Source organism: Gopherus flavomarginatus, chromosome 6 (genome assembly GCF_025201925.1).
Source record: "Gopherus flavomarginatus isolate rGopFla2 chromosome 6, rGopFla2.mat.asm, whole genome shotgun sequence".
NCBI lineage: Eukaryota > Metazoa > Chordata > Testudines > Testudinidae > Gopherus > Gopherus flavomarginatus.
The window spans coordinates 108,986,859-109,014,097 of record NC_066622.1 but is presented as its reverse complement, the minus strand read 5'-3'; the positions used below and the strand labels follow the sequence as shown (position 1 = coordinate 109,014,097).

Genomic DNA, 27,239 nt, shown 5'->3' with positions numbered 1-27,239 from the left:
AAACACGGACAAGTCCACCCTGATTCCCACACAGAGGGTGGAATTCATCGGGGCCGTCCTGGACGCCACTGTGGGCAGGGCCTTGCTGCCATTACAGCGGTTCCAGGCCTTGTCGGCGATCGTTCAACGACTGCGGACAGCCCCCTTGACGTCAGTGCGGACATGTCTAACCCTGCTAGGCCACATGGCGGCTTGCACCTTTGTGACCGGTTACGCTCGGCTCCGCATGAGGCCCCTCCAGTTGTGGCTCATCAGTCATTACAGGCCGTCAAGACAGCCGCTAGACATGTTAATCACAATCCCCCAGAGGGTGTTAGATTCTCTCGGCTGGTGGCTAGACCAGTCCGTGTTATGTGCGGGTCTCCCTTTCCACCCACCTCAGCCCTCGGTGTCCCTAACAACGGATGCCTCGGATCTAGGCTGGGGGGCCCACCTAGGGGCCCTGAGGACGCAGGGCCTGTGGTCCCAGGAGGAGGTGGGGTTACACATCAACATGCGGGAGTTGAGAGCGGTCCGCCTTGCTTGTCAAACGTTCTGTCATCAGCTTCAGGGTCGCTGTGTCGCGGTGTTCACCGACAACACGACGACCATGTATTATATCAACAAGCAAGGAGGCACCAGATCCTCCTCCCTGTGCCACGAGGCAATGCGACTCTGGGACTTTTGCGTAGCCCACTCCATTCACCTCATGGCTTCCTTCCTCCCCGGAGTACGGAACATGCTGGCGGATCGATTGAGCAGATCTTTCCTGTCGCACGAGTGGTCCCTTTGCCCGGACGTCGCCCTCTCCATCTTCCGGAGGTGGGGTTATCCCCGGGTGGACCTCTTCGCGTCCAAGGGGAACAGGAAGTGCCAAGCGTTCTGCTCCTTTCAGGGCAGGGAGCCCGGGTCGATAGCGGATGCCTTCCTTATTCAGTGGTCGACCCACCTGTACTATGTGTTTCCCCCGTTCCCTCTGGTCCACAGGGTCCTTCTGAAGGTGCGCAGGGACAGGGCTCACGTGATCATGGTAGCCCCGGCATGGCCCAGACAGCACTGGTACCCCATGCTGCTGGACCTGACCATAGCCGACCCAGTTCCCCTGCCCCTTCATCCGGACCTGATTACCCAGGAGCACGGGACCCTCTGTCACCCGGACCTGCAGTCGCTGCACCTAGCGGCGTGGCTCCTGCGTGGCTGACTGGCTCCGAGCTGCGCTGCTCCACGCCGGTGAGGGAGGTGCTCTTGGGCAGCAGGAAGCCGTCCACGAGAGCGACATATTCGGCCAAGTGGAAGCGTTTCTCCTGTTGGTGCGTGGAGAGAAATCTCCGCCCTATGGAAGTTTCGGTGGCCGACATCCTAGACTACGTTTGGTCCCTCAAACAGCAAGGTCTGGCCATATCGTCGTTGCGAGTCCACCTGGCAGCTATCTCCACCTTTCACCCGGGTGCGGATGGTCGCTCTGTTTTTTCTCACCCAACGGTGTCTAGATTCCTTAAGGGGCTGGAACGTTTATACCCTAACGTCCGTCCCCCTGCTCCAACCTGGGATCCCGGCTCATGGGACCCCCCTTTGAGCCGTTGGCTACTTGCTCCCTGCTTTACCTATCTTGGAAGACTGCCTTTCTAGTAGCTATCACCTCAGCTAGACGGGTGTCGGAACTCCGGGCTCTTGTGGTAGACCCCCCATATACGGTCTTCCACAAAGATAAGGTGCAGCTGAGACCACACCCTGCCTTTCTCCCCAAGGTGGTCTCAGCCTTCCACGTCAACCAAGAGATATTCCTCCCGGTTTTTTTCCCGAAACCTCACTCCTCAGGCAGGGAGCAGCGGCTCCATTCGCTTGATGTCCGTAGGGCTCTCGCGTTCTACGTGGAGAGGACCAAGCCCTTCCGCAAATCCCCCCAGCTTTTCGTGGCGGTAGCGGACCGCATGAAAGGGCTTCCTATCTCCTCCCAGAGGTTATCCTCTTGGGTAACGTCCTGCATCAGGACCTGTTATGACTTGGCCCATATCCCTACGGGCCATGTGACTGCGCATTCTACCAGGGCGCAGGCGTCGTCGCTGGCTTTCCTCGCCCGTGTGCCCATCCAGGAAATCTGTCGGGCAGCGACCTGGTCATCGGTCCACACCTTTGCTTCCCACTACGCCCTGGTCCAGCAGTCAAGAGAGGATGCGGCCTTCGGAACTGCAGTGCTCCATGCCGCGACTTCTCACTCCGACCCCACCGCCTAGGTATGGCTTGGGATTCACCTAACTGGAATGGATGTGAGCAATCACTCGAAGAAGAAAAGACGGTTACTCACCTTTGTAACTGTTGTTCTTCGAGATGTGTTGCTCACATCCATTCCACACCCGCCCTCCTTCCCCACTGTCGGAGTCGCCGGCAAGAAGGGACTGAGGAGCGGGCGGGCCGGCAGGGATATATATTGGGCGCCATGGCGGCGCCACTCCAGGGGGCGACCTGCCGGCCCACTGGAGTTGCTAGGGTAAAAAGTTTCCGACGAACGTGCACGCGCGGCGCGCACACCTAACTGGAATGGATGTGAGCAACACATTCGAAGAACAACAGTTACAAAGGTGAGTAACCGTCTTTTATCAAAAGAATAAAGGAGCAATTCTGACTTCTACCCCTCCAACAACAAAGTCATGTGGGGGGATTAAAAATAAGAATAGCCTCCGTTTAATCTTTAAATCCAGTCTACATGTAGTGCAATATCTAGTCTACATGTAGTGAAGATATTCTCTCCACATTCCTGACCCAAATTTCAAAAACCAAAACAGGACTCCAGAGAATCCACCTCATAATTTACCTTGAACCTAGTGCATGTTGGGACCAGATTTTAGGACTTATGGGCCTGATCCAAAGCCCACTGAAATCAGTTCTGTGTGAATACCACAGCTGGTCAAAAGTGAGAAACGTTATGAGGTAATTTTTTTTTGCAAGTTTAACACAAGAATGATTTTTTTCATTACTCAAAGTTTTTTTGTGAAAATGTGTACCAACAAACATTTTTTATTTTGAAATGTTTCAGGTTTTTGTTGTCTTTTCCTTCCCCTTTCCTGTTCCCACTGAAAAGAGGGAGGTGGGAATTATAAAGCAAAAAAATCAACTTTCATTTTCCAGGTTAGTTTGAAAAATAGAAAAAAAAACAATGTTTTTCAAGAAAATTTCCAATTTTGAAAAAAAAGACAAAATTTTCAATAAAAATACCTCTTTGTTCAAAGTTTCAATCAGCTCTAGTGAATTCCTGTGCACTGCAGATTAGGCTATGTCTACACTTCAAATTACTTCAGTACAATTTATGTGAATAATCCACACCCCTGAACAACGTAAGTTATATTGACCTAAGTGCTGATATGGACAGCGCTGTCAGTGGGAGAGCTTCCCCCGCTGACATAGCTACCGCCTCTAGAGGAGGCAGGAGATATTAGAGCATCTTCACCAGAAGTGATACAGCAGCACTGCTGAATAGGTGCAGCTGCATCACTGTTGCTGCTGTAGTGTAGACATAGCCTCAGTTTAACTCACTATGAAGTCTGTGTTTTGATTTAAGAATCTCTAATACCTTGGGACACGACATGAAATTTCAGCACTTCTGGGTTGAGGTCAATCCTGTACTCACATATGGGGTCATGCTCCCAGTGATTTCAATGGGTGTTTCACTTGGGTATAGACATCAGGATTAGGGATGAAAGCATGGTCCTACTGTAGTCAATAGAAGAACTGACTTCAGTGGGGCCAGGATTTCACCCCCAGGTTTTTCACTTTCTCTGCCACATTATCATGGGCCAGTCTGGACAGACTCCACTCCCTAGGCATAGATTACATAGTTGGGAGTTGTCATTGTTGTTTAATATTTTAAGAGAGATAGAGATATAACCGGTATCAGAAAACAAAATCACAAGAAAATCTTGGTTCTTGTAATTAGTCAATCAGATAAATCAAGATACAAATGGCAAAACATATCACAGCTTGATCTGGCTAGAATTAACTGTGTTGTATGTGTTACAGAAGAAGACATGATGATCACACTTACAAAATATGATGTTATGTTTCTGGCTGATAAGAAGACATTCTCTCAGAGGCATCCATATAATGTTTAAAATTATCTCTGGTTAGTATCTCTATATTCATTTGAATTATTTCAAATAAGTTGCCCGACATCAGTTTCGAAAAGCAAGAGAAAATACTTGAAAATATAAATTATTATTAACACTAACATTAATATATTGGTATTAATAATAAATTGATCCTTATCATTGGAGCTTTTAAATAACAGGTTAGACAAACACCTGTCAGGGATGGTCTAGATATATGCAGGAAGCTAGACTCAATGACCTCTCTAGGTCCCTTCCAGCCCTACATTTCCATGATTTGTAAACGAAATAGGTAATGATCCTCGTACAAAAACTTTCACATATTTTTTTAAGTATTAGCTTTGAACAAATATATATATATATCAATGATAGTTAGTGGTGAATTAACTAATCTGAGGTTAATTCAGCTGTTAAGGTTTATAGGGAATGTAAATTATTGGCTGAGTGAAGCAAGGTCCTATACTCAATTTGATGGCAATTCTCTATCTGTTTGGATGTAATATCATAACTTTTGAATGCTGCATGTGATCAATTCCAACATTTCAGGGAATGTTCCAGGCATCAGTGGGCAGAACCCTAACAAGCTTGGGGTTTTGGTGAAAATTGAAAAACTAGAAGGGGAAAATGGGGGACACGTGGAGCCCCTTGCGTCTGATTAGCAGACCCAGCTGCTTCAACCTGCTCCATAATTGACTGTAGATCAAAGAAACCATTGATGGCAGCCATTAACATCTTCCAGCATAACAATATCACCTACCTCAGCTCTGCCAATGGTCCAAATACAGTTAGAAAAAAATAAATAAGACAGAAGGGAGACAGGTAGGTGGGCACACATAGGGGTGGAGGATGGAGGGAACCTGGTATGGGGGAGGGAGGAATGGTGAGGATACACAGAGCCCTAGCATGGAGCAGAGGAAGGGAATGGGGTTCTCTTGCCGGAGCTCTTGTGGGGAAAGTACAGTTCCCCCAAGGGGCACTGGGTGCATGCAGCCCCTAGCAAGGAGGGGAGAATGAGGAACCAGGCTATGGGGGAAGTAGGGAAACAGAGTCCCTGGCATGAGCCAGAGGGGGAAATGGGACACACACAGAGCCCTTGGCATGGGGGAGGGCGGTAAAGGAGATTGCAAGGAATTCCTGAAATAGAGAGGGATGGGAAGGTGGCCCACTTGCAGCTTTTTGGGAGGGGGAACAGGGGGATGCAAGGAATCCCCAGTGTGTGCAACGGGCTCAGCCTACAGAATCTCTTGAATTATAAAAATAGACCTATTATTTGTAGAGAAAGATATTGGAAAAACAAATCTCCACTATAAATTCCTATGCCTGCGAATTGTTTTGTACTGTTAGAATATAGTTTAGAACATATTTATTTTGTAGAAATGAATTTGTAACCACTTTTTATTACAAAAACGTTCAATTTACTTGAATTATAACAACAAATGACTCAAAAGCCATATCACACTCACCCTGTAAGAGGTTGCCCATTAGACACTCAGTTATTCAACACCAGGCTTAATATTTGGATATAGTGACACCTCTAACTCCCACTCAGATACTCCTCCATGTAACTGAGAAGACATCAGTCACCTGCCCTATGGGATTCTGGAATGAGGTAAGTCATTTGTTCCTAACTCAGGATCCAAATCCACAATATTCAGTGCAGTCCATACCCCCTAGAGGAACTTTCAAGGATCCTAGCTGGTTGTCCCCCACTTATTCTCTCTATCCTCCACTCCACATTGAGCAGGCCAACTATCTTGCCTCTCCAGTGTCACTGCCAAACAAACAAGACGATCATTTCCTTTAACCACAGGCCTAACCATGTTCTCACTACAGTGTTTCTATCATGGGAGAGCACAAGCTTATTAGTCTTTGTTTAGGAATTGCTGAGCAGTTATATGTGAACTATTAAAAGCCTATGTAAACTGTGTAATAACTATGGGAGGTAGTGGAGAGAATCAAGATTTAATTCTTGAAGATTTTAGAGTATGACAAGAGAAACAAGAGTTCTCCATCAAGAACTGTCCATGTGGATCCATGCACTTGGAATAAGCATAACTCCAGCATCTTCTAGAAAGTAGTGCCTGTTGGGACAACTTCCCTATCCTCCCTTACTCAACCTTCAAAATATATTATTATATATTAATATAAAGGAACAGTGGCCTCCACTCCCCTTTGGCACCTTTCGATGACTGAAGCTGCTGCTAGTGTGAAACACACTCAGTATCCTTAAAGCTTCACTTATCTTTGTTTCCATCCCATTTGGTGCTATTTTACTAAATGCTATGTTGAAATTACTCAAACTTCCAATATGTTATATTTCTTCTAAGATCACCATCTGTTCAGGAGCACTAGCAGTGGGTGAAGTCTGGAGTTTAAGCCTTACCTCTGAACTTCAGTTTCCAGACTGAACAACTTAAGACAGCCCCAAAGTTTGTTTTCAATTTAAAAGTAACTTTATGTAAGATTTCCTGTTTAGGAATAGCACATATAAATATAACACAGTCTGAGTAACACTACTCTGCAATGTTGTTAGTGTTCCCTAAAGTTTTATCTATATCCAAAAACTGCAGATTGCACAATTATTATTGGGGAAAGAATAATGGAACATCTGTGTAATTGTAATACAGTACTGGATTTAAGTAACCATGTCAATTACAATCTACCATTTCTATGTAACTACTAGGGATGTCAAGCGATTAAAAAAATTAATTGCGATTAATTGTGCTATTAAACAATAATAGAATATCATTTATTCAAATATTTTTGGATGTTTTCTACATTTTCAAATATATTGATTTCAATTACAACACAGAATCCAAAGTGTACAGTGCTCACTTTATAATTTATTTTTATTACAAATATTTGCACTGTAAAAGAACAAAAGAAATAGTATTTTTCAATTCTCCCATTACAAGTATTGTAGCGGAAATTCTTTATCATGAAAGTTGAACTTACGAATGTAAAATTATGTACAAAAAATACTGCATTCAGAAATAAAACAATGTGAAATTTTAGAGCCTACAAGTCCATTCAGTCCCACTTCAGCCAATTGCTCAGACAAACAAGTTTGTTTACAGTTGCAGGAGATAATGCTGCCCACTTCTTGTTCACAATGTCACCTGAAAGTGAGAACAGGTGTTCGCATGGCACTGTTGTAGCTGGCATTCAAAGGGCGGCTCCAGGCACCAGCGCACCAAGCGTGTGCCTGCGGCAGCAAGCCGCAGGGTGCGGCCTGCCAGTTGGCATGAGAGCAGCAGTCAGGCGGCTTTCGGTGGTATGCCTGCAAGAGGTCCGCCGGTCCCATGGTTTTGGCAGCAATTCAGCAGCGGGTACACTGAAGGCACGGGACCAGCGGACGTCCTACAGGCATACCGCCGAATTCGCGTTACCAGTGGACCTCCCACAGGCATGCCGCCGAAAGCAGCCTGACTGCCATGCTTGGGCCGGCAAAATACATAGAGCCGCCCCTGCCGTCACTGCAAGATATTTACATGACAGATGCGCTGAAGATTCGTATGTCCCTTCATGCTTCAACCACCATTCCAGAGGACATGCGTCCATGCTGATGATGGGTTCTACTTGATAACGATCCATAGCAGAGCAGAAATGCATGTTCATTTTCTGAGTTATGCCACCAGTAGAAGGCTGATTTTCTTTTTTGGTAGTTTGGGTTCTATAGTTTCCACATCTGAGTGTTTCTCTATTAAGACTTCTGAAAGCATGTTCCACACCTTGTCCCTCTCAGATTTTAGATGGCTTTGCAGATTTTTAAACCTTGGGTTGAGTGCTGTAGATAATTTCAAAAATCTCACATTGGTATCTTCTTTGCGTTTTGTCAAATCTGCTGTGAAAGTGTTCTTAAAAGGAGTATGTGCTGGGTCATCATCCAAGACTGCTATAACATGAAATATATGGCAGAAAGCGGGTAAAACAGAACAGGAGACATACAATTCTCCCTCAAGGAGTTCAGTCACAAATTTAATTAAACACTTTTTTTTTTTAAACAAGCATCATCAGCATGGAAGTATGTCTTCTGGAATGGTGGCCAAAGCATGAAAGGGCATATGAATGTTTAGCATACCTGGCACTTAAGTATCTTGCATCGCTGGATACAAGAGTGCCATGCGAATGCCTGTTCTCACTTTCAGGTGACATTGTAAATAAGAAGCAGGCAGCAGTATCTCCTGTAAATGTAAACAAACTTGTTTGTCTTAGCGATTGCCTGAACAAGAAGTAGGACTGAGTGGGCTTGTAGGCTCTGAAGTTTTGTTTTCTTTTTTGAGTGCAGTTATGAAACCAAATAAATAAATAAATCTACATTTGTAAGTTGCACTTTCATGACAAAGAGATTGCACTACAGTATTTGTGTGAGGTTAATAGAAAAATATTATTTCTTTTGTTTAACGTTTTTACACTGCAAATATTTGTAATAAAAAATAATATAAAGTGAGCACTGTACACTTTGTATTCTGTTTTGATAGAAATCAATGTATTTGCAAATGTAGAAAAACATTCAAAAATATTTAATACATTTCAATTGGTATTCTATTAACAGTGTGATTAATTTTTTTAATCATGATTAATTTTTTTAGTTAATTGCATGAGTTAACTGTGATTAATTGACAGCCCTAGTAATTACATAATATTAGTATGTTGTAAAATAAAAAGACATCCACTTTAATTGCTGTGAACTAGAATTGCATGATATAGCGACCCCTGCAAAGGGTCCCTGTTCTTTGCAAACATCTTTCACTTCAGACCTGACGAACTCACTACATCAGGAACATCTTATAGGATATTTATCTGTAAAGACTAACGTTACGAGCTTTCTGTAGATAACTTACTTGTCAAAGTTCAAAATCACTGTAAGATGCACGAACAAATAATATTTAAGAAATATTGTATTTATATTGAACATATGCTTTAAGATCTTGGAGTAGAAATTAGGTACCATTTCTCTCTGCTCATTTTTGCCTCTTACATAGCTCTGGTAAACACTGAAAAAGGTGAGGGGAACTCTTCTTCCCCAGGCTTCTTCCTATATGCACAATATTAAACTGATTAATTTGTTTTCATATGGGGAGTTCCCTCATTTCATACATGCCATCCACTCCAAATACAGTTTAGAGGTGGGTGGAAAACACCGTGTTCCTATCCTGCAAATATTTTAAAGAATTCAAATATTTTTCCCCATCTCAAATTGGGACAAAAAGTAGAAATCTTGAAAATATTTGTGAACCAAAAACATCCTCGACCCAACATTTTTTTTTGTTTTGATCTTTTATTTTGCCCTTTTTTTAAAAAAATCTTTTCTCAGTCTAATTTACTTCATTGTCTAATCAAAAAGTCATTTCTATCTGGAAAACCATAATTTTTCATGTTGACAATTTCTAAACTTTTTTTCTCAACATTATTTTGAGTTGGGGAATTTATTGAACTTGACCCTGTTGCATGAACAGTTTTGGTTTTGACAACTAGACATTTTTGATGAAAAACAATTAATTAAAAAACTCCAAACCAGTTGTAATAAAGTTCCATGATCTTGTGCTTATCCATGTGAACTGATATTGTCAGGCTCATAAAAGTTTGGAGTTCATAAAAACCATGCTTGATTAACGTAAACACCTATACACAAGAGATGAACCAGACTTCTGGCACAGAACTCTGAACATGTTTGGGGATATTATTTCAATTAGGAGCTGGAGTAAAAGCCTGACAGTGGAAGAGTACGTGGATCATACAAAGACATGCTAGGGATGTCAACAAACAACAACAAAAAAGGTATTTCTGCATCTGGTAAAGAATAGGACAGAAATTAGAGATGAGCTGGAAGGGAAACAGGTGGAGACCAAGGAGGTAAATTCTGGAAAAATAACATATTAAGAGATTTAATAAAAAGAGGCTTATGGCCAAAAATTAAACCTAGAATACCTATAGAGTAATACAAGAAGTTTAAATACAAAAACAGGTGAACTAGAATGCTTGGCAATGGAAGAGAACCTTGACATAACAGGCATACATTAAAACATGATGGAATATATTATTATAATCCCAAATTGGACTGATGAGGCAATAAAAGTGGGGGAGCAGCGTGATTCCTAAAAAATTTCATGTAATCTAATGAGATAAAATTTCTGACTGGCAAGGCTCATGCAGTAAAATTCTAAACAATAGAACTCTACAAATATGGTTACACTAACAATCTCCTAATCAGGAAAAGCCTGTTGAATGCACAATGCAGGGGGAGATCAGAGGCAACTATAGCTAATGAAATATCAATAATGAATAACTTTATTTACTGCATATAAACTGATCAAACATCCCAATCAGACATGATTTAGTGAAGCAATTTCTCAGCACATTAAAACATTACTTCTTGAAACAGGTGATTTTACAGCATACAAGTAGAGAGGCTATTCTTGACCTAGTCATAAGTAACACATTGAAGTCTGTTCCAGAAGTAACCATAGATAAGCTACTAAATGACAGTGACCACAATACGAGTTCCATATCCTCAAAGGATGGAATGCACCAGAAACTAGCACTTTTACACTGTACTTTTAAAAAGGGCATTTAAAAAAAATTATGAAACTATTCAAAAAGTCCCTTAAGTCAAAAATAAGGCAAGTAAAATTCTTAGGCTATGTGTACACTTACAACACTGCAGCAGCGCTGACGTTCTCCTCTTGCTGTAGTTATTCCATCTCCCAGAAAAGGCATAGCTAGGTCAACAGAATTCTTCCATCAACCTAGCACTATCTAAACTGGAGGTTAGGTCAGCTTTCACACCTCTGAGCAACACAGCTGGGTCATCTTAACTTTTTGGTGTAGTCTTGGCTATAGATTCAGCAGGTAGCCCAGCTGAGTGATAGCAGATAAACATACCTCTAAACAAAGAGAGCAGAAAGACTAGAAAAACATTTGGTTAAATAGCCATAACTAAAGGTTACTTAAACTAAACAGATGTTCTTCAGAACATGGAAATCCATCTTTAGTGAAGTAATAGATGGGAGCATAACCTACAGCAAATAAAATATAAAATAAAAATTAGGAATGCTATGTGGTAATTTAAGAGCATACAATCTGACAATAAACATGAATAACAAGATTTCTTTATGTATGTCAGAAATAGAAAGCCTGTGAGAAAATGGGTTGGCTTGCTGGACTATCAGAGAGTAAAGGGAACAATTAAGGAGGATCAGGACATGGCAGAAATGCTACATGATTTATTTGTATCAGTCTACACTGCAGATACCTATCTCAGACCAAGTCTTTTCAGTTAATAAAGTATCATCAGAGATTGTGATATCAATAGAGAAAGTGCCAGAACAACTGATAAATTGAGAGCACTAAGTCACCAGGACTGGATGGTATTCTGACAGTCTTATCCTGATGGAATCCAGGAATAAAGGCCCAGATGATCCACACTAGTATTCATGTGCCTAATTCCCATTGAGTTCAATTGTAGTTAGGTGTTTAAGTACCTTTGAGGACCTAGGCCAAAGTGACTGAGCTGCTAGAAAAATATGCACTCTATTATTTAAATCATATTCTATACCAGAGGATTGAAGGTAGCAAATGTTATCTCTCTCTTTAGAAAAGAGGTTGTGGGTGGTGATCTTAAAAATTAGCAAACCTTATGTGAGGCTGACAGTGGGCACCTGATGAAAGGTTTAGTAATTTACCACAGATATTAAGACAAATAAACTATAACAGGCAAAAAAAAGAAAGCTATGATTGGTGCAACAGATTGTTGGGTGGAGTCATAGGGGCCTTTAAAACTGGTTCTGCTTCACTCCTTAATTTGCTAAAAGAAAGTTGGTGGGGGAGTGTGAGGCAGTGTTAGATGGAAGAAAAATGCAGTTTAGTACAGCTGACTATCAAATACAGCTCTGATTTTCTATCTGGCATTTAGAAGGTAATTCCTCTTTGCAAAGGGAGTGGAATGAGCTACAGATGTGGAAACTCAGTCGTGGCCTGGCTATTTTGAGATGCAGGTTAATAAATAATTGTAAGTAAATCCAACGGGTCTTGTTATTGTATCCTAGCCTCTATTTTTCAGTGTAATACCCACTTATATGTGGGAGGTGGGGTGAGCATACACCAGCGTCTTGCTATTAGCTGGATGTCCTTCTATAAACTGTTTGATTTTCCTGTAGCCACCAGCTTCCTAAATGTCGAAGGGGGGAAGGATTTACTTCCCCTAACCCTGCTGAAGCTGCTCAGCCAACGAAGGGCGGGCAGTAGGTACCGTGCGGGTGACAGGCGGGCTCCTCGTGCCAGGACACGAGTGGAAGACAGTTGCTGAAATATGCCGCAGGGCTAGGGCCCACTTGCTCAGCAACCGCCCTCAGAGGGCGGATAGGCAGGCAGAAGCCCAATCGCACCCCAGACAGCCCGACACTACCCCACAGGGCCCCGGGCCACGTGGTCTGCCTAGCTGCGGAGCCGCGCACCCGCTCTCCCTCAGGAGGGGGCCGTGATGACATCGTGCGCACGCGGCCCACCAGCTCAGGCGGGCGTAGTGTATGCTGGGAGTTGTAGTGCCGGTAGGCCTACCACGTTCCTGCCGCTCAGCGTGCGCCATAGGCAGTGGTTTGCAAGCAGAAGCTGTGGGGACTAGGGCTAATGCAACTGCGGGTGAAGGGGGGAGTGATCTCTCCCGCTCTAGCCCCACAGAGAACGCTGCGGTTGAAGTTACGGGGTGGATGTAAACTGCCTGACACATTTTGCGGGATTTCCTCTTCCCCCCACCTTCCCTGGACAGCGGGTACGATCCGTTGACTAGGCTTCCCTCTACAGCTGTGTAAATGGTACGGCCCGCCCCCTCTCTCTCCCCCCCTCCCCCAGCAGGCGCGGCAAGTTCCATGGTAGAGTCTGCTCAGCCCCATCCCCCAACTCTACGCTCCTTCCCTCTCGCATCTTAGAAGCACTGCTCCCATTGGCTGCGGCTCGGAGCTTTTGCCAATGAGGAAGCGGCTATCATGGAGGAAGGGAATAAATACAAGATGGCTGCTCCTATAAAACCAGGCGTTGGGCTTCTCCCCAGTGATGGGCGAATAGAAGCTTTAACCCGTGCTTTGAGGCCGCTCCATTGCTACCACCCGCACTGCCGCCATCCCCGGGGGCTAGTGGGACTCGGCCGGCCATCAACGCGCTCAGCCGCTCCCCATCTTTATCCGCTGGGGCCGAGGTCGGAGTGTGGAGCCTGAGAGGCCTAGGCCAGGCCCCTGCATCCTCCTTCCTGGGAGAGCAACGGCGGCCCCCGCCTGCCACCCTGCTGCTCTTATCCAACTGGGCCCAGGCTCCCTCTGGCTATGGCGGTCTCCAGGTCGGTATAAGCCCGGAGGGGGTGGGGGAAGAGGGCGGCAGCCCATGGGCCACAGCCCCCAAGGCAGCCTCTGCTGTGTGAGGCTGAAGAGGTGACTCGCTCCCTTTTCCTAATAGCCTCCTTAACCTCTTGAGGGCCCACTGGGGTGTTATCCTTGCCCAGCAGCATGTGCCACTTGCGGCCTCCCGTGTGTGCTTCTGGTGCTGCTGCATGGCCCTGAGAGCGGGCTCAGACCATTGCATGTCCACTGGCCGGGGTAACTGCAGCCCCAGGAGCAGACAGACACCCTTAGCTCAGTAGAGGGTGTGTGAACCCCGACCCCTCCTTCCTGCGATAAGGGTTTTTCCCCATCCAACATCTTATAGACACTGTCAAAGGATTGCAGGCCATCGTTAAATGTTCATGCCAAAGATTGGTGGAATCCTGCTACATCAAGGTACCAGTGTACTGGCACCTTGGGAGGTGACAGGAACCACTTTGCTTTGTCTGCCTGCTAGTATGCTAATAATAAAATCATAGACTTCCACACAGAGCAGGATTAGGGAATCCTTTGAACACAAGAAAAACTTCACAATGGGATGCTCCCCTCTGCCCCCATCTAACCATTGCCTAGATGTTGTGACAGTGGTGATGAGATTTGGGGATAATCTGCATAGGTGGTACCCCTCTATGTTTTAAAACTTCTGTAACAAAAGTGGATCCTAATCCAAAGACCTACATTAAGTAGGTAGTGAGGTTCATATCTTTGTCAATATATCATCTGATCTATTAGAATATGTGAATTTCATTCATCACTGAAAGCTGTTGTGAAACATGAATTCAGTCCTGCAATATGGATTTTTGTTGTTTGTTTCTTCCCCTAGCAGCAGTGAGGCCAATTGATTTGACATGAGAAGCTTTGAGGTTGACAGTGACACATGACAATTTTTTTTTGATTATGTTCTCTACTGTTCCCTTCAAAACAATGGTTTTGTATTGGGATTTTGTCCTAAATTGGCCATATGAATTTAAAGCACTAGGAGAATGTTTTAACAACCAACCTTTCTGCAATTAAATTCTGCTATCAGATGCTACGTGTCATTTCCAACACAGCAATGTTATCCCTTTATTTTTGAGGCAGTCACTGTAAATTCTTCTGTTACGCAAATTCTCTAATTACTTTATTTGCAATGTTGCAGATCACTGGAATATTAAGAATTAACTGAATTAACTGAACAGTTGTTACATATTTTAAAGCCTTGTCTACAATGAGGATTTGCTTCTGTTCCAAACTTCAGATGCTTGGAATCGAATGTGTTCCCTGTATAGACAAGGCCTATTTTGTAATTTCAGTGTTAACTTAAAAAAAAAAAGAAAAGAAAAGGGGGGGGGAAAGGCTGTTCTATTAGTCATGTAGTTTCACTTGTGGGACACACTTGTTCCAATGGAAAGCTGGACAGTTATTTCCAAAACTTTGTATGGTATTGTTCAATTAGTTTCACAGTTTTATCCCTTGTATGCTGTAAAAAGACATTAATTCCAGAGAATTAGTGGAATATTTGTGAGAGACAGTCCCAGACAAGTTAGTAAGAAATCACTTCAAGAGCCAAGTAGTGTAAAGGAACTACATATTTTGAACACTTGTAACAGTTTGGCTGTTCCTTTTGTCTCCAATGTTTCAGTCTACGTGCAAAAGTGATACTATATAAGTTTGGCCTCAGCACATTCTTACAATAATACAGCAGAAACATCACACAATGCAGATCATATACAGTAACTCTTGGTTTTTAACAAGTGACCTTTCCTTGAAGTTAAATATACGAACAGGAACATTGTAGCAGTCTGTATTACACCTGACAATAGAAAACCATGTTTCCAAGAGTTCTTACTTCTGAACCCAGAAGTTTCAGAATGCTTTCCTTTCAAATGTGCATGAATATATAAATCGTTGGTGTTGATTAAATTAGGTTTGGTTGCTTAACATTATTGTCTTTACAAGCTTCATTTATCTTAAAAGATCTGAACTCTCTCTGTGGGTAGTTGTAGTTAAAAATATGTTTTTACAGATGTATTAAAGAGCCAAGATTAATGTTCAATTTTAACTATAAACGGGGTGAGGGGAGAAACAAGTCTAGCTAACTTAATATCAGTCTAGGATAATACACGATATTAGCCTTAGGGAAGTTTCTGGCTAACTTAGTGTTAGAACCTTATTTCACAAATGAAATCCTATTCCTGTGTTCGTAGCTGATTTGCTTTTATACTTTCCTATACTTCAAAATCAAAAGATTGTCAAGTCCCTTGCTCTACATGTGAAGATTAGCTTTGATTAGTGGTTGAATGGAAAAACCTTCCTAAAATTTTAGTTCTGACAAGCCAAGCTCTGGACAGATGGTGAGAATCTGTAAACATTTTTTGTCAAAACCAGATTAGGATCTTATGCTGCTATAGTAAGATGCATTTGCTTTGTTAAAAAATAATTAAAACATGGCTATGGAATGAAGGAAATGGATTTGTGGATATTAGTCCATGCTATTGGATGAGGGGTGGTGTGTGTCACCAGACTCTCTGCTGTCTTCTAGAAATTTTGCTTGTAGCAGAATCTTATTTTTAGAGTCTGCTGGTTATTTCATTGTCATGGGGTTTTTTGGGGTTTCTTTATTTAAAACAAAGAAGCAGAAGCCCCATAACAAAAGGCCTTGGTAGATAGTAAAGCACAGATTATGTGCCAGATCTCCTGCAATACTACACACACAAGTAGGGGCTACCCAGTGAATATCATCTCCAAGAATAAATACAAATGGGTGTTTAGGCAGAGTAATCTTCCTCTCAGGAGACAAACACATATTACTACAGTGCCCCCTTCTCCAATCTCCAAGAATAAGCCTATAATTTAAAGAGGTTAGAGGGAACCTATTTTTCATTTTCTTTTGTATATTCAAAAACACTTTTTTTCTTCTGCTTAGTCAGTCAGTTACCTCTCAGAATAATGGGAAAATCTGCACTACACTGGGAGGGGAGAAGAGACATTTTTTAGAATAGGAAAATGTGATAGTAAAATCAGAGCAAGTAGCAGAATGACTTAGTTACAGATATAATACCTGCCCCTACCTTTAACTCCATGTAATTGACAAGATTTCTAGTTGTGTTCTTTTGAAATACTTTCTTACCTCACTGGGGAAGCATAAGCTGCCGCTGCCTGTACTATACCTGGTCAGTAAATAAGACACCAGTTTCTGGGTTTTCAATATAGCATACTTCAGTTGCACATCCCCAAACTGGGACCATAATGCAGGACCCATATTCTGAATAGTTACAAAGGATGATCATGATAGTAAAGTTCCTGAGAATGGTTCATATGCTGGTCCTGGCAAGCCTTTATAAGGTGTGAGGCTGTGTTATATAAAAGTTCCTAAGAATAGGTAACCTTGTTGTGGGCTCATAAACATCTAAAATTTCAAACTTAGTATATCATTAACAGTATGTCTGTCCCTCTCAAGGTAACCCAAAACCTCCAGTAAAGGCCTGAAAAATCCATATGCTTGTAGAAACATTGTGTTGATGGGATTATCAGTTCTGGCAGAACATAAATTTACTTAAAAAAAAAAATTCTAGCCTGTGTGATTTCAGAGAACATTCCAAATGGCGAATGTATAGACTGCTGACTTTCCATTGCTGCTGCTCTTCACTTTTCCAAGCATCAACAGTAGTAGAGTGGAATTGACAGACTGGGGTCAGATTAATTGCCATTTTAGAGCCTGTGAGTATTGGTGAAAGTTGTATTGATGTGATTCTTGTTTCATCAATACCCCAAACTTTAAAATAACAATGAAACTGACCTGAGTCTTGTCAGTTCTGCTCTACTACAGTTGCTGCTTGGAAAAGTTAAACAGCAGTATAGGCAGTCACTCTAGTACTAAAATCTTACTAATGGAGAATGCCAAAGTTTGGAAGAACACTACTGCCTGGCACTAGCTTCAGGCAGTTGGTAAAAGGATAGAGCAGTGGAAGTACCTCCTCCCTTAATATAGCAGCAAGGAGATGTGAAAGTTCTCAGACATCTCATAGTCAAAGACTGATATGAAAGACAAAACTCCTGAACAGGATCCAAGGCTAGAACCCTGATAGGAATTCCAGCAGCTGGAACTGGGATTCTCACCAGGGTTTTTCATAGATCTTGGTGGTATATCTTTTGTATCAGTATCTGGCTACTAGGTGTTCATACATTTTTGAAGCCCTGGTCAAATGACTATTCTGCCATTTTGTTGCTTTTCTGTGTCATATATATGCTTCATTTAGTTGAGCGTAAGGGCCTGTTTCATCTCTCATTAAGGCAAGGGGACAAATTATAGTCACTTAAATGGGAGCTGGCTCAAAGTCCTAAAATAAGCTTCTTGAGGCAGGGACCTTGCCTACTTATTTGATTGCAAAACATCATGCTAGCTTGGGGATATACTTTATATATTCATGTCTGCAATATACAAGTTATAGTTATACAAATATTTTAAATAAAGTTAAGGTTGTACAGTGGAATAGTAAAAAGTAAGGCTGCCTGTGCTTATGCAATACAGCACTCTTTAATTGTTATCTCTTTTTTTTAAACACATGATCCCTGATTCATTCCATAAAATTGATGACTTTGTGCCTGATGTAGTTGTGTTAAACTGTTTGATAGACAGCAACAGAATATGTTCTGTTATGACACAATGTGCAAGCAGTGAAGTGAGGAGGCTTGCCTCATTCCATACATTTCCATTTCTCTCTGTACAAATAGTCATTTATGTTCCACAATCCCTCAACCTATGAAAAATGAAATTCCAATCAGTTTCATGTACATGTCTCAGAATTACGTTGAATGTGCAGACATCAATTTTGTGAGAACTTTCTTTTGCTGATGCTGGTACGTTGGAAGGTTATTTGTTTTTAACATATGTACATCAGATTATATTAGATGATACATAGGACTTCTTAAAACTTTTTAACTTGGCCATATCAAATTTTCACCAGGACACACAAGGCACGTTTATAGCCTCAAGACTGTATTCCTGCCAAACTTAAGTTTCTATCTCCTTCCTGTGTTTTAGTCAGTTTAAAAAACATGCTTTCTCCCCACTCCTTCTATACTTAAAATGGCTTAATTTGTTTGGGTGAAACTTAGAGGAAGAGAAAGTGCTCCTTGTCTCATAAAAGCATACTAAATTTCAGCAGTGTTTGTAAGACATGACTAACAGCCGTGTAACATTAAATATAGGCACTGCAATCAGTTATTTCTAGGCAGCATGCATAGTGGATGTATTTGTGTCCCTCAATATTTTAAGTTTTTAAAAGGCAACTGCTTAACACTTACTCTAAATATGTTTATTACTTGCCATATGTGCTGAGCCACATATCCTGCATTTTATTTTTTGCGGGAGGCCTGTTGATTCCTTTGGTTTTTGCTTGATGCCCTTATGTGACTACACATTTCTCTAAAATTATACCGTTTTAGAAGCTACTTAAGTTGCCATCTACTGCAAAAAGCAACAAAAAAGCACAGAAGGGGATGCATACAGTTCCAAAAACAAAGTACTTGAAAGATTGTGGGCTTCTTTCCTCAGAATGTGTTTATAGAAGGAGAAAAAGCAGAATGGATAAAACCTCTATTTTACTAACATTTGAACATCCTCCTTTCTTATTGATACTTTTAAATAAGCCTTAAATCAGCAGTTGCAGAACAAATGGAGGTACCTGACAAGTTCAGGGAAGTAAACAAGGACTTGACTTAAAGTTAAAAGCTTTACTGTGATATAAACAATGTAAGCGCAAACACATAAATGGATCATGACTGTTCCTCTACCATTGAAATGCAGATGTCTTTGGGGAAGAAAGTAGCAGCCATTACAGTTGCACAAACAATTGCTTAGGGATGGCAAATAAAGGAAATGATTAAATTGTGGGTGAATTTGGCAGATGGACTGTGATTACATTAAAATTAAGATATCTGTAGAGGGAGGCCAGTTCCGTTATTCTTTTTATATTTATATATAAAATTCACTTTAGCATGTAATATTCTATTTTTTTCAAAGCAGTTAAGAGATATCTTTGCTATTATTTCTCTCTCTGTGACACTTAAGTTTACTTCCCAAGCACTCCCTTTCTCTCTTGCCTGCTCATACTCAAGGCTTCTTTTCTGAGGAAAAACACAATATCCTCCTGTCCGGTTGAGAATTTCAGCTATAATCTCAAGTGGTGGTCTTGTTTCTGTGTTGTACCTGTCCATTTAAACTGTAACCTGTTTTAGGGGAAAGTCCTATTGTACATTTATGGTGGTGTTGTAGATAGGAGGTTGCATCTCCGTAGCTGAGGTTACAACCAGATTCCATTAGATAGCTGTATTTCTAGTTCCACTACAACATTGGCCTGGAAAATTGGTTTGGCCTTTCCATTGCCTCCTTTATTCTGAAGGGGAAAAAATGTTCGCAGTTTCGAGAGAACTTTTCAAATTTCAGTTTGCATTACAAATCATTGATTACTCTGATTTTAAATTTTCAGTAGCATCAGCTTCTAAATTTTTGTCTGTCCATTAGCTCAGAAATGCCTCGGTGCTATCAAAGTAGAAAGCCAGATGTAATCAGACTGTTATTAACTGTGGTGTCTAGCTTCAGGATCAGTCCTACTCCCACTGATTTCAGCGGGAGTTGTTAGTGGCAATCTTCAATTGATTGGGGGGGTTGGGAGAGGAAGAGATTTGCCATTGGGAAGAGGATAATGGGGTTGGAGGGGGAAGAGAGAATGTTTTCCCCCTTTGTTAAAGTTTTGCAGCTTGCAAAAATACATTATTCTCCTAGACCAGGGGTCAGCAACCTTTCAGAAGTGGTGTGCCGAGTCTTCATTTATTCACTTTAATTTAAGGTTTTGCATGCCAGTAATACATTTTAATGTTTTTAGAAGGTCTCTTTCTATAAGTCTATAATACATAACTAAACTATTGTTGTATGTAAAGTAAATGTTTAAGAAACTTATGTAAAATTAAAATAAAATGCAGAGTTCCCTGGACCAGTGGCCAGGACTCAGGCAGTGTGAGTGCCACTGAAAATCAGCTTGTGTGCTGCCTTTGGCACTGTACCACAGGTTGCCTACCCCTGTCATAGACCTTCCCAGTGAGAGACTTGTGTTCTTGAAGCTATGAGATCAGGGGTCTAGTTCTGGATGTAGAGGTATAGGTGTTACATAGAGGCAGTAGACTCTTGGTAGTCAAGATTGGAATTGGGCTTTAGAATTTTGGATGCTGGGTCATGATAGTGGTTTCTTGTGTAGTGATTTGACGAATTCTTCTTTTTTCCTGAAGGAGGAAGTGGTGTGACCAGGCTAAACATTCTTTGAGTTTTTTTGGAAATAGGCTGGTAGCTGGAAGGACAGATTGGGTTAAATGACAGACTTTTTGAGGATGTGGAAGATGTTTTGGATCTTCATCTTGACAAGCTAATGTAGGCAAGCTTCATGTTTTGTAATTTACGACAGGTATTTTTAGTGATTTACTCAGATTTAAAAAAAAAAAAATCTTTTAAGGGCAAAAAAAACTATTATCTAGTCTGCGTATCCCCTCTGTAGTACAGACCATTGATTTTCACCCAATAATTCCTGAATTATACTCAATGTCTAGATGAACTAAAGTGTATATTTTTAAAAAGCCTTCTTATCTTGATTTAAAGACTCTAAGTGGTGATGGAGTGTTTATCACATCCCTTGGCAAAGAGAGCCATTGATGTGCTCCACAATTAGAATTTTTTATTAGTAAATCACAAATACTTCCATTCTTAAAAAATTACTGTAGGAAAGTTTCATAAAGAAACTACTTATTCTTAGAGTCCAATCTTTTTGCCTTTAAATGTTGCCATCATGATGCCTCAGCTAACATTGAGGTAAAGTATTACACAGAAGACCTCATGTTTTATAATACTTGTTGTTTGATAAAAGTACCTCAAAGATTATATTGGTTTGATGCTTACACATCTGACTACTCAGCTAGGGGAAGAATGAGAATTGATGACAAAACTGTCATCCAAAAGAAAGGCAGAACTTGACATAATAGATTATAAATCTGTATTTCAAGCAAAAATTTTAATGTAGAATATTAGGGTTATTTCTGCTGGAGTCTTGTCCAAATGCACTAGTGTAATAGCACTTCTCCATGTCACTGTGATATAAAATGTTACTGAAGTTCAAAGGCATTTCTATCCTGAAATAGAGAATTTCTGTCCTGTTCTGAGATGAGCAACTGGTTGATCATGATTATAATAACTTTGTGAATTCCCTTTTAATTCTCTGCAGGTTTATAAAAAGTGGGTAAACTGTAACTTCCGTAATGAAAGATTTTTACTCCATTTTGGATTTGATCAATGTTCTGGTTTATTCTCAATTAGAAATTCTTTCAGAATGAGTAAGCTTTTATTACTAAAAACCATAATTGCAGATCTGTTTGGTCTATGTCTTGTCAGTCCCCAAGCAACCAACTCCCCTCAAATTGTCAGGTATGCTGGACAGTTTGATGGGATTATGTTAATGATGTGAGCCAATGAAATTCTGCAAGTATAATCATTCAGCATTTTTTTCATCTGTATAGGCTTGATCGTCTCTTCATTTTACTGGACACTGGTACCACACCGGTAACAAGAAAAGCAGCTGCACAGCAACTTGGGGGGGTGGTGAAACTCCATCCTCATGAACTGAATAATCTCTTATCTAAAGTAAGCATTTGTTTCTTAATGTAACATTAAAGCTTTGGCAAATAGAGAATTGAAATGAGAATAAAACTAGATTTGTTTTTTTGATACTACAGGGAAGCCTTATTTGGCAGTCTCCTGTTTTTAGGAGACCACCTAAAACAATCCCCTAAATATATTGAGTACTATTCTGCTTCACTCTTAATTAGAAGACCACTTCCGTTAAACAGCTAATTATCAGCCTTTGGGATGGTCACTTAAGACTGGTTTCACTGTGTATTCTAGATATGATTAAATTCTAATTTGTTCAGCATCTGCTGTAATCTGGAAAGAGAAATTTAACTCTTTTCAGTTTCCTGCTGTTGCTTCATTAGTTCAAAACTTCGTTGAGCTACTTGTTGCAAGGTTAAAAGTGATTAATAGAAGGGTGACGCCGAGATGATTTTAAAGGACTGGAAATGAAATAGAGATTTTCATTACTTCTAGATTTTAATCTGGCCAAATCCAGTTTTTTTTTTTTTTTTTTTTTTTTTAAAACAGAACCACCAAAACTAATTTGTCAGACAGCAGTGTCAACAGAATGGTCTCATCTCTGTTCTTATTGAATGGGTATTTATACCACAGTTGATGCTATCATCTGAGTGGCCAGAGTTATGAATATTATGCCACTTTTACCAAAAGAGTGCTCTGAGAAAATAGTTTAGATTTTAAAAAGAAGCAAGTTGAATTAGAATAAGAAACAAAGTTTTGTGTCCTAACTACTTGTTTGAGCTTATTGTACCAGTTTATTAATGGTGTTTCTTGATAGGCAGCACGAATGCTATTGATAATAAAGCAATGTGTATTCTCACTGTTTCTTCCAGGTCCCAGCTGTCTTTTAAATGGAGCCTTTTGACCCATTGCATTTAAAATTATCTTTTTTTTTTTTTTTGATCAGAGCACTGGATGGCTACTGTACTCGTGAAATTAAAATTTATTGAAAGGTTTAGATAACAATTCATTTTCAAATCTTTCTTTAAAGGTGTTAATATACTTAAGGAGTACAAATTGGGATACTCGCATTGCAGCTGGTCAGGCTGTTGAAGCAATAGTGAAAAATGTACCCGAGTGGAAGCCAACTCCAAGACCAAAACAAGGTGCTTTTAAGTTAACTATATACAGTTCATGATCACTCTAATGTACTCTTACTCTGGTATAAAACTTGTCAGACAATCCTTCCCAGTCTGCTTTACAAGCCCCATCTGCACGCTGCATATGTAGAATCCATACTCAGCCTCTTAATGGGGTTTGGCTTTATTAACAAAGAATACAACATAAGGTTCCACCAAATCTTCTAGACCCCAGAAAACACCCTCCCTTCCCTCTTTTTATAAAACGGGTGGGATAATAAAGTGCCTACCTTAATGAAAAGCAGAATTCCATTAATCCTTAAAGCTTTACTGTCAGAGTTGGGTGTTTGAAGCCTACTGCAAACACTTCCCCCTCTGCCTCCCCACTTTTCAGTGGTATAAGAGTGCACATGTCTGCCTACTAGAAAATGGAGTCATGTGATATTATTGTGTTGCTTTGCCCAGATATTTCCTGAATATCTCCAGTTACTTTTCTATAAAAGCCCTGTAAGGCTAAAACTACTAAGAACAAGGTCTGTATGTACTGTTTCTAATTTTGGAGTTAGTGAAGCCATTTGATCCTACCAATGTTTGGTGGCCCAGTGTATGTTGCTGTATTATCCTGGTTCTGTTCCCTGAATGCTAAATAAAATTATTGGACAAGTTAGTTCTCCCTTCTGTCTTTTAGGTATGTTACACACAACGCTTGTGCTTTTGTAAAAGTGAAGAGAATAGGCTGTATTAATTTTGATTTGGGTACATAGACTTCCTAATAAGGCACATTAGGCTATAAATGAGCAAGATTCTGTATATTTCGATTAGGAAAGCAGATTATTGGTCTATTTTTTAGACCTTGGGTAGATCCACATTTATGTTTGAAGTACATGAATCTTGACATGCTCAAAGATTATCAGCTCGGTGAGCCTGCAAATCAGTTTGTGCACAAAGTAGGCATGTAAATGCACAGCTGCCTGTGGTCTGAAAATCAACCATAAGCATCTTCATCAAGGCAACGTGTCAAGACAGATATTTTTATTGACTCAGATGGATTGCAGTACGTAGATTCTTCCTTCCATGAGGCCTTTAAACTCGCAAAATAAAATGCATGCATTTCTTAGTTTTCTGAGAGACTCTTCCTTCTTTCCCACCTTTGCCCCTGCTTCTCATGTGAGAAAGCATTGGTATTGACTGTTTTCTTAAGCTGTATTTTTAATTTCTATCTAGAATCTGATTCAGAAATTCCTATGGATGATTCATGTGCCAGTGATCGGCTGCATTTTGATAGATTTGATATCAGTCGACTGTTAAAACATGGAGCATCTCTTCTTGGATCTGCTGGTGCAGAGTTTGAGGTCCAAGATGACAAATCAGGTATGTGTTGTGTTTGATGAATTTCCCAGTTATCAGTGTGTGACCATATTGCAGATGGTGACAGTTGAGGATCTTCCATACTGCTGGGAAGTAGGTGTGGAGAACTTGCTAAATCATAACTATCTTTTGGTTTGAATTCTGTCTTTAGGGTAGAGGAATGAATTATTATTACTGCACGTCTCTGCTTGGAAAAATAGTTTTTCCACTAAAATAGTGGAATTGATTTTAGTCATTGTCCCAGCAGAGCTGTGATTAAATGCAGGGGGAAAAAAATGAAATAAGATTTTGCAGTTGAGTTCAGAGGGAAAATGACAGGAGAAGGAAAAAAATAAGGTTTCTACAGCAACAGTAATTCAGCCACATTGTGCATGTACAGGTTTTCTATTTTTGGCCTAAGTCTATTGTAATATCTCTTTGCATTTCCTGTATATGTTGTAAGTGCTTGCTTTTCCTGTCTTTTTTTTATAAAATTGTGGATTTTAACAGCTCAATCTTAATGTTGGATAGCATAGTTTGGGGATTCTCAAATGTTTTCATAGGGTGGACTGTATTTTAACAGAACTTGTGAATGAGGTCTTGCAGACCTCATATGTAATATTCCTATGACAACCACAGCATTTGATTACATGGAAAAACAATATCAGGAAAGCTCTGTTTTAGTTTTGTTAGTGAAGAATAGGAGCAGGAAGTAACTGAGAGGAGGCAGCACCATTCTACTGGCCAGCTGTCCAGCAGGTGCTCTGTGGACTTTCATGGTCCAGAGACTGGTGATGGTAGTAAACATGTTATGGTAGTATCCAGAGGCACCAACTGGAATTGAGGCCCTACTGTGCTATTTTTTTTTTTGTGCAGATGCAGATAAGAGACAATCCTTGCCCCAGACAGCTTCAGTTTAAATGGCACAAAATAGACAAATTAGGAGATAGGTATTTAATGTCTGAGAAAATAAATACATTGAAGAAACAGTTCTGCTTTGTGAGGTTCATGTGACTTTTCGGGGGGAGGGGGGGTTCATGTGGCTTGGGCTGCAGGGCTGTTTCATTGTTGTGTAGAATTTAAAGGAGTCTTAAATTTTGAGGTCAAAGAGCCCAGGCGTTTACACAGCAATTAAGCAGTCCTGCAAGCCGAACTTGGCTGGCCCTTTGCCAGCTATGGGTTTTTCTTTGCTGTGTAGAAATACCCTTAGAGACCCTCCATTAGTTCTGTCCTTTGTTTTCAAAGGTAAAGACAAAAGTCTGTTTTAATGAGTATTCACAACATTGCCCTTCCCTGCCTAGCTGATCTAGTAATGTATCATGACACCAACTCCGAGCTTCACTCTGTCAACTCCCAGCTTTTTTTGTGCACCAATCAGCTTCCTTCCTTAAGCATCTTGTATGCTCATGCCACCCCTAATACTCAAGAAAAACTCACTAATATAATGTGCAACCACTGCCTTTCCTCCTTCAAATCCCTCCTCAACACTCACCTCTTTTACGATGCCTACCAAACCCAAGATGCAGACAATGGTCAGGCAAGTAATGAGCAGTGACTGGCCTCTTTCCCCTTACTCTTATTAACTTCCCCATTCCTCATCCTAGTACTACCTCTTGTTCCACATAGCTGGTACTCAGTTTAAGCCCTCTACGGCATGTCTACACAGCAGCTAAGAGGAATGTCATCAGAGCAATGAGCTAGGAAGGTGATATTGGCAGCAGCATTTTGAATGGACTTGAGAGAAGCAAGGTTTTAGTAATCAATGCCAGAATGGAGGATAATAAAGATGCAAATGTTGAGGGCTTAAACAGAGTATTAGCCATATGGAACAAGAGGAAAAGTCAGACTTTAGAGAGATTGTATAGGAAGAGGGGATAAAATTTAGACATGGGCTGAACATTAGGGTCTACAGATGTGGCTGAGTCAAAGATTTTTATCCAGGTTTTGACCCTGGGAGCATGATGTTTTCCACAGTGAAAGAGAGAAACAGTTGGGGTGTGCAGGAAGGGTGGCCAGCACATCCCTCAGCCTGCACCGCTTCCCACAGCCCCCATTGGCCTGGAACGGAGAACCGCGGCCAGTGAAAGCTGCGATCGGCCAAACCTGCAGACGTGGCAGGTAAACAAACCGTTCTGGCCTGCCAGGAGCTTTTCCTAAACAAATGATGGACTGGCTTTGAGAACCACTGTTTTAGAGAACATGAGTAGCTCAGCTTTGGCCTTTGTGAATTTGAGAGGACTGGACATCAACAAATAAATGTTAGGAAAATAGGCAAAGGAACTGGATTAGATGGAGGGAGCGTGGAGTGCTCATTGGTAGAAAGGCAATGAACTTGTGCACTTATGTGGGTTTGCTCTATAGGAAAAATGAATTTTTATAGTTTGTGATGTTAGTTAAATGGTATTAATTAGGCGTTGATGTTTATATCTTATTGATCAACATTGGGCAACAGTGACCCTTCTACATTTACTACAGTTTCACATAAGTACACCCCTACCTCAATATAATGCTGTCCTCGGGAGCCAAAAAATCTTACTGCGTTACAGGTGAAACCACATTATGTTGAACTTGATTTTGGTCCACCAGAGTGTGCAGCTCCACACCCCTCCCCCGGAGCACTGCTTTACCACGTTATATCCGAATTCGTGTTATATCAGGTCGCATTATATTGGGGTGGAAGTGTATTAGAAAA

The 27,239-nt window shown here is 41.1% G+C and overlaps 1 protein-coding gene across 5 annotated transcripts in view; it reads left to right on the top strand.

Moving 5' to 3' along the window:
- Positions 1-13,066: 13,066 nt before the first annotated feature.
- The window catches only part of BTAF1 (B-TFIID TATA-box binding protein associated factor 1), a 103,613-nt gene continuing 89,440 nt past the window's right edge, over positions 13,067-27,239 (top strand). For 3 of the 5 annotated variants that reach the window (XM_050959280.1, XM_050959279.1, XM_050959278.1), the window contains exons 1-4: positions 13,068-13,410; positions 21,992-22,115; positions 23,113-23,227; positions 24,425-24,571. In XM_050959280.1, the coding sequence (XP_050815237.1) occupies positions 13,397-13,410; positions 21,992-22,115; positions 23,113-23,227; positions 24,425-24,571 (400 nt within the window). In that variant the 5' untranslated portion in view covers positions 13,068-13,396. Of the gene's footprint in view, positions 13,411-21,991; positions 22,116-23,112; positions 23,228-24,424; positions 24,572-27,239 lie in introns of all 5 variants that reach the window. The other 2 variants (XM_050959281.1, XM_050959282.1) reach the window with 1 other exon arrangement.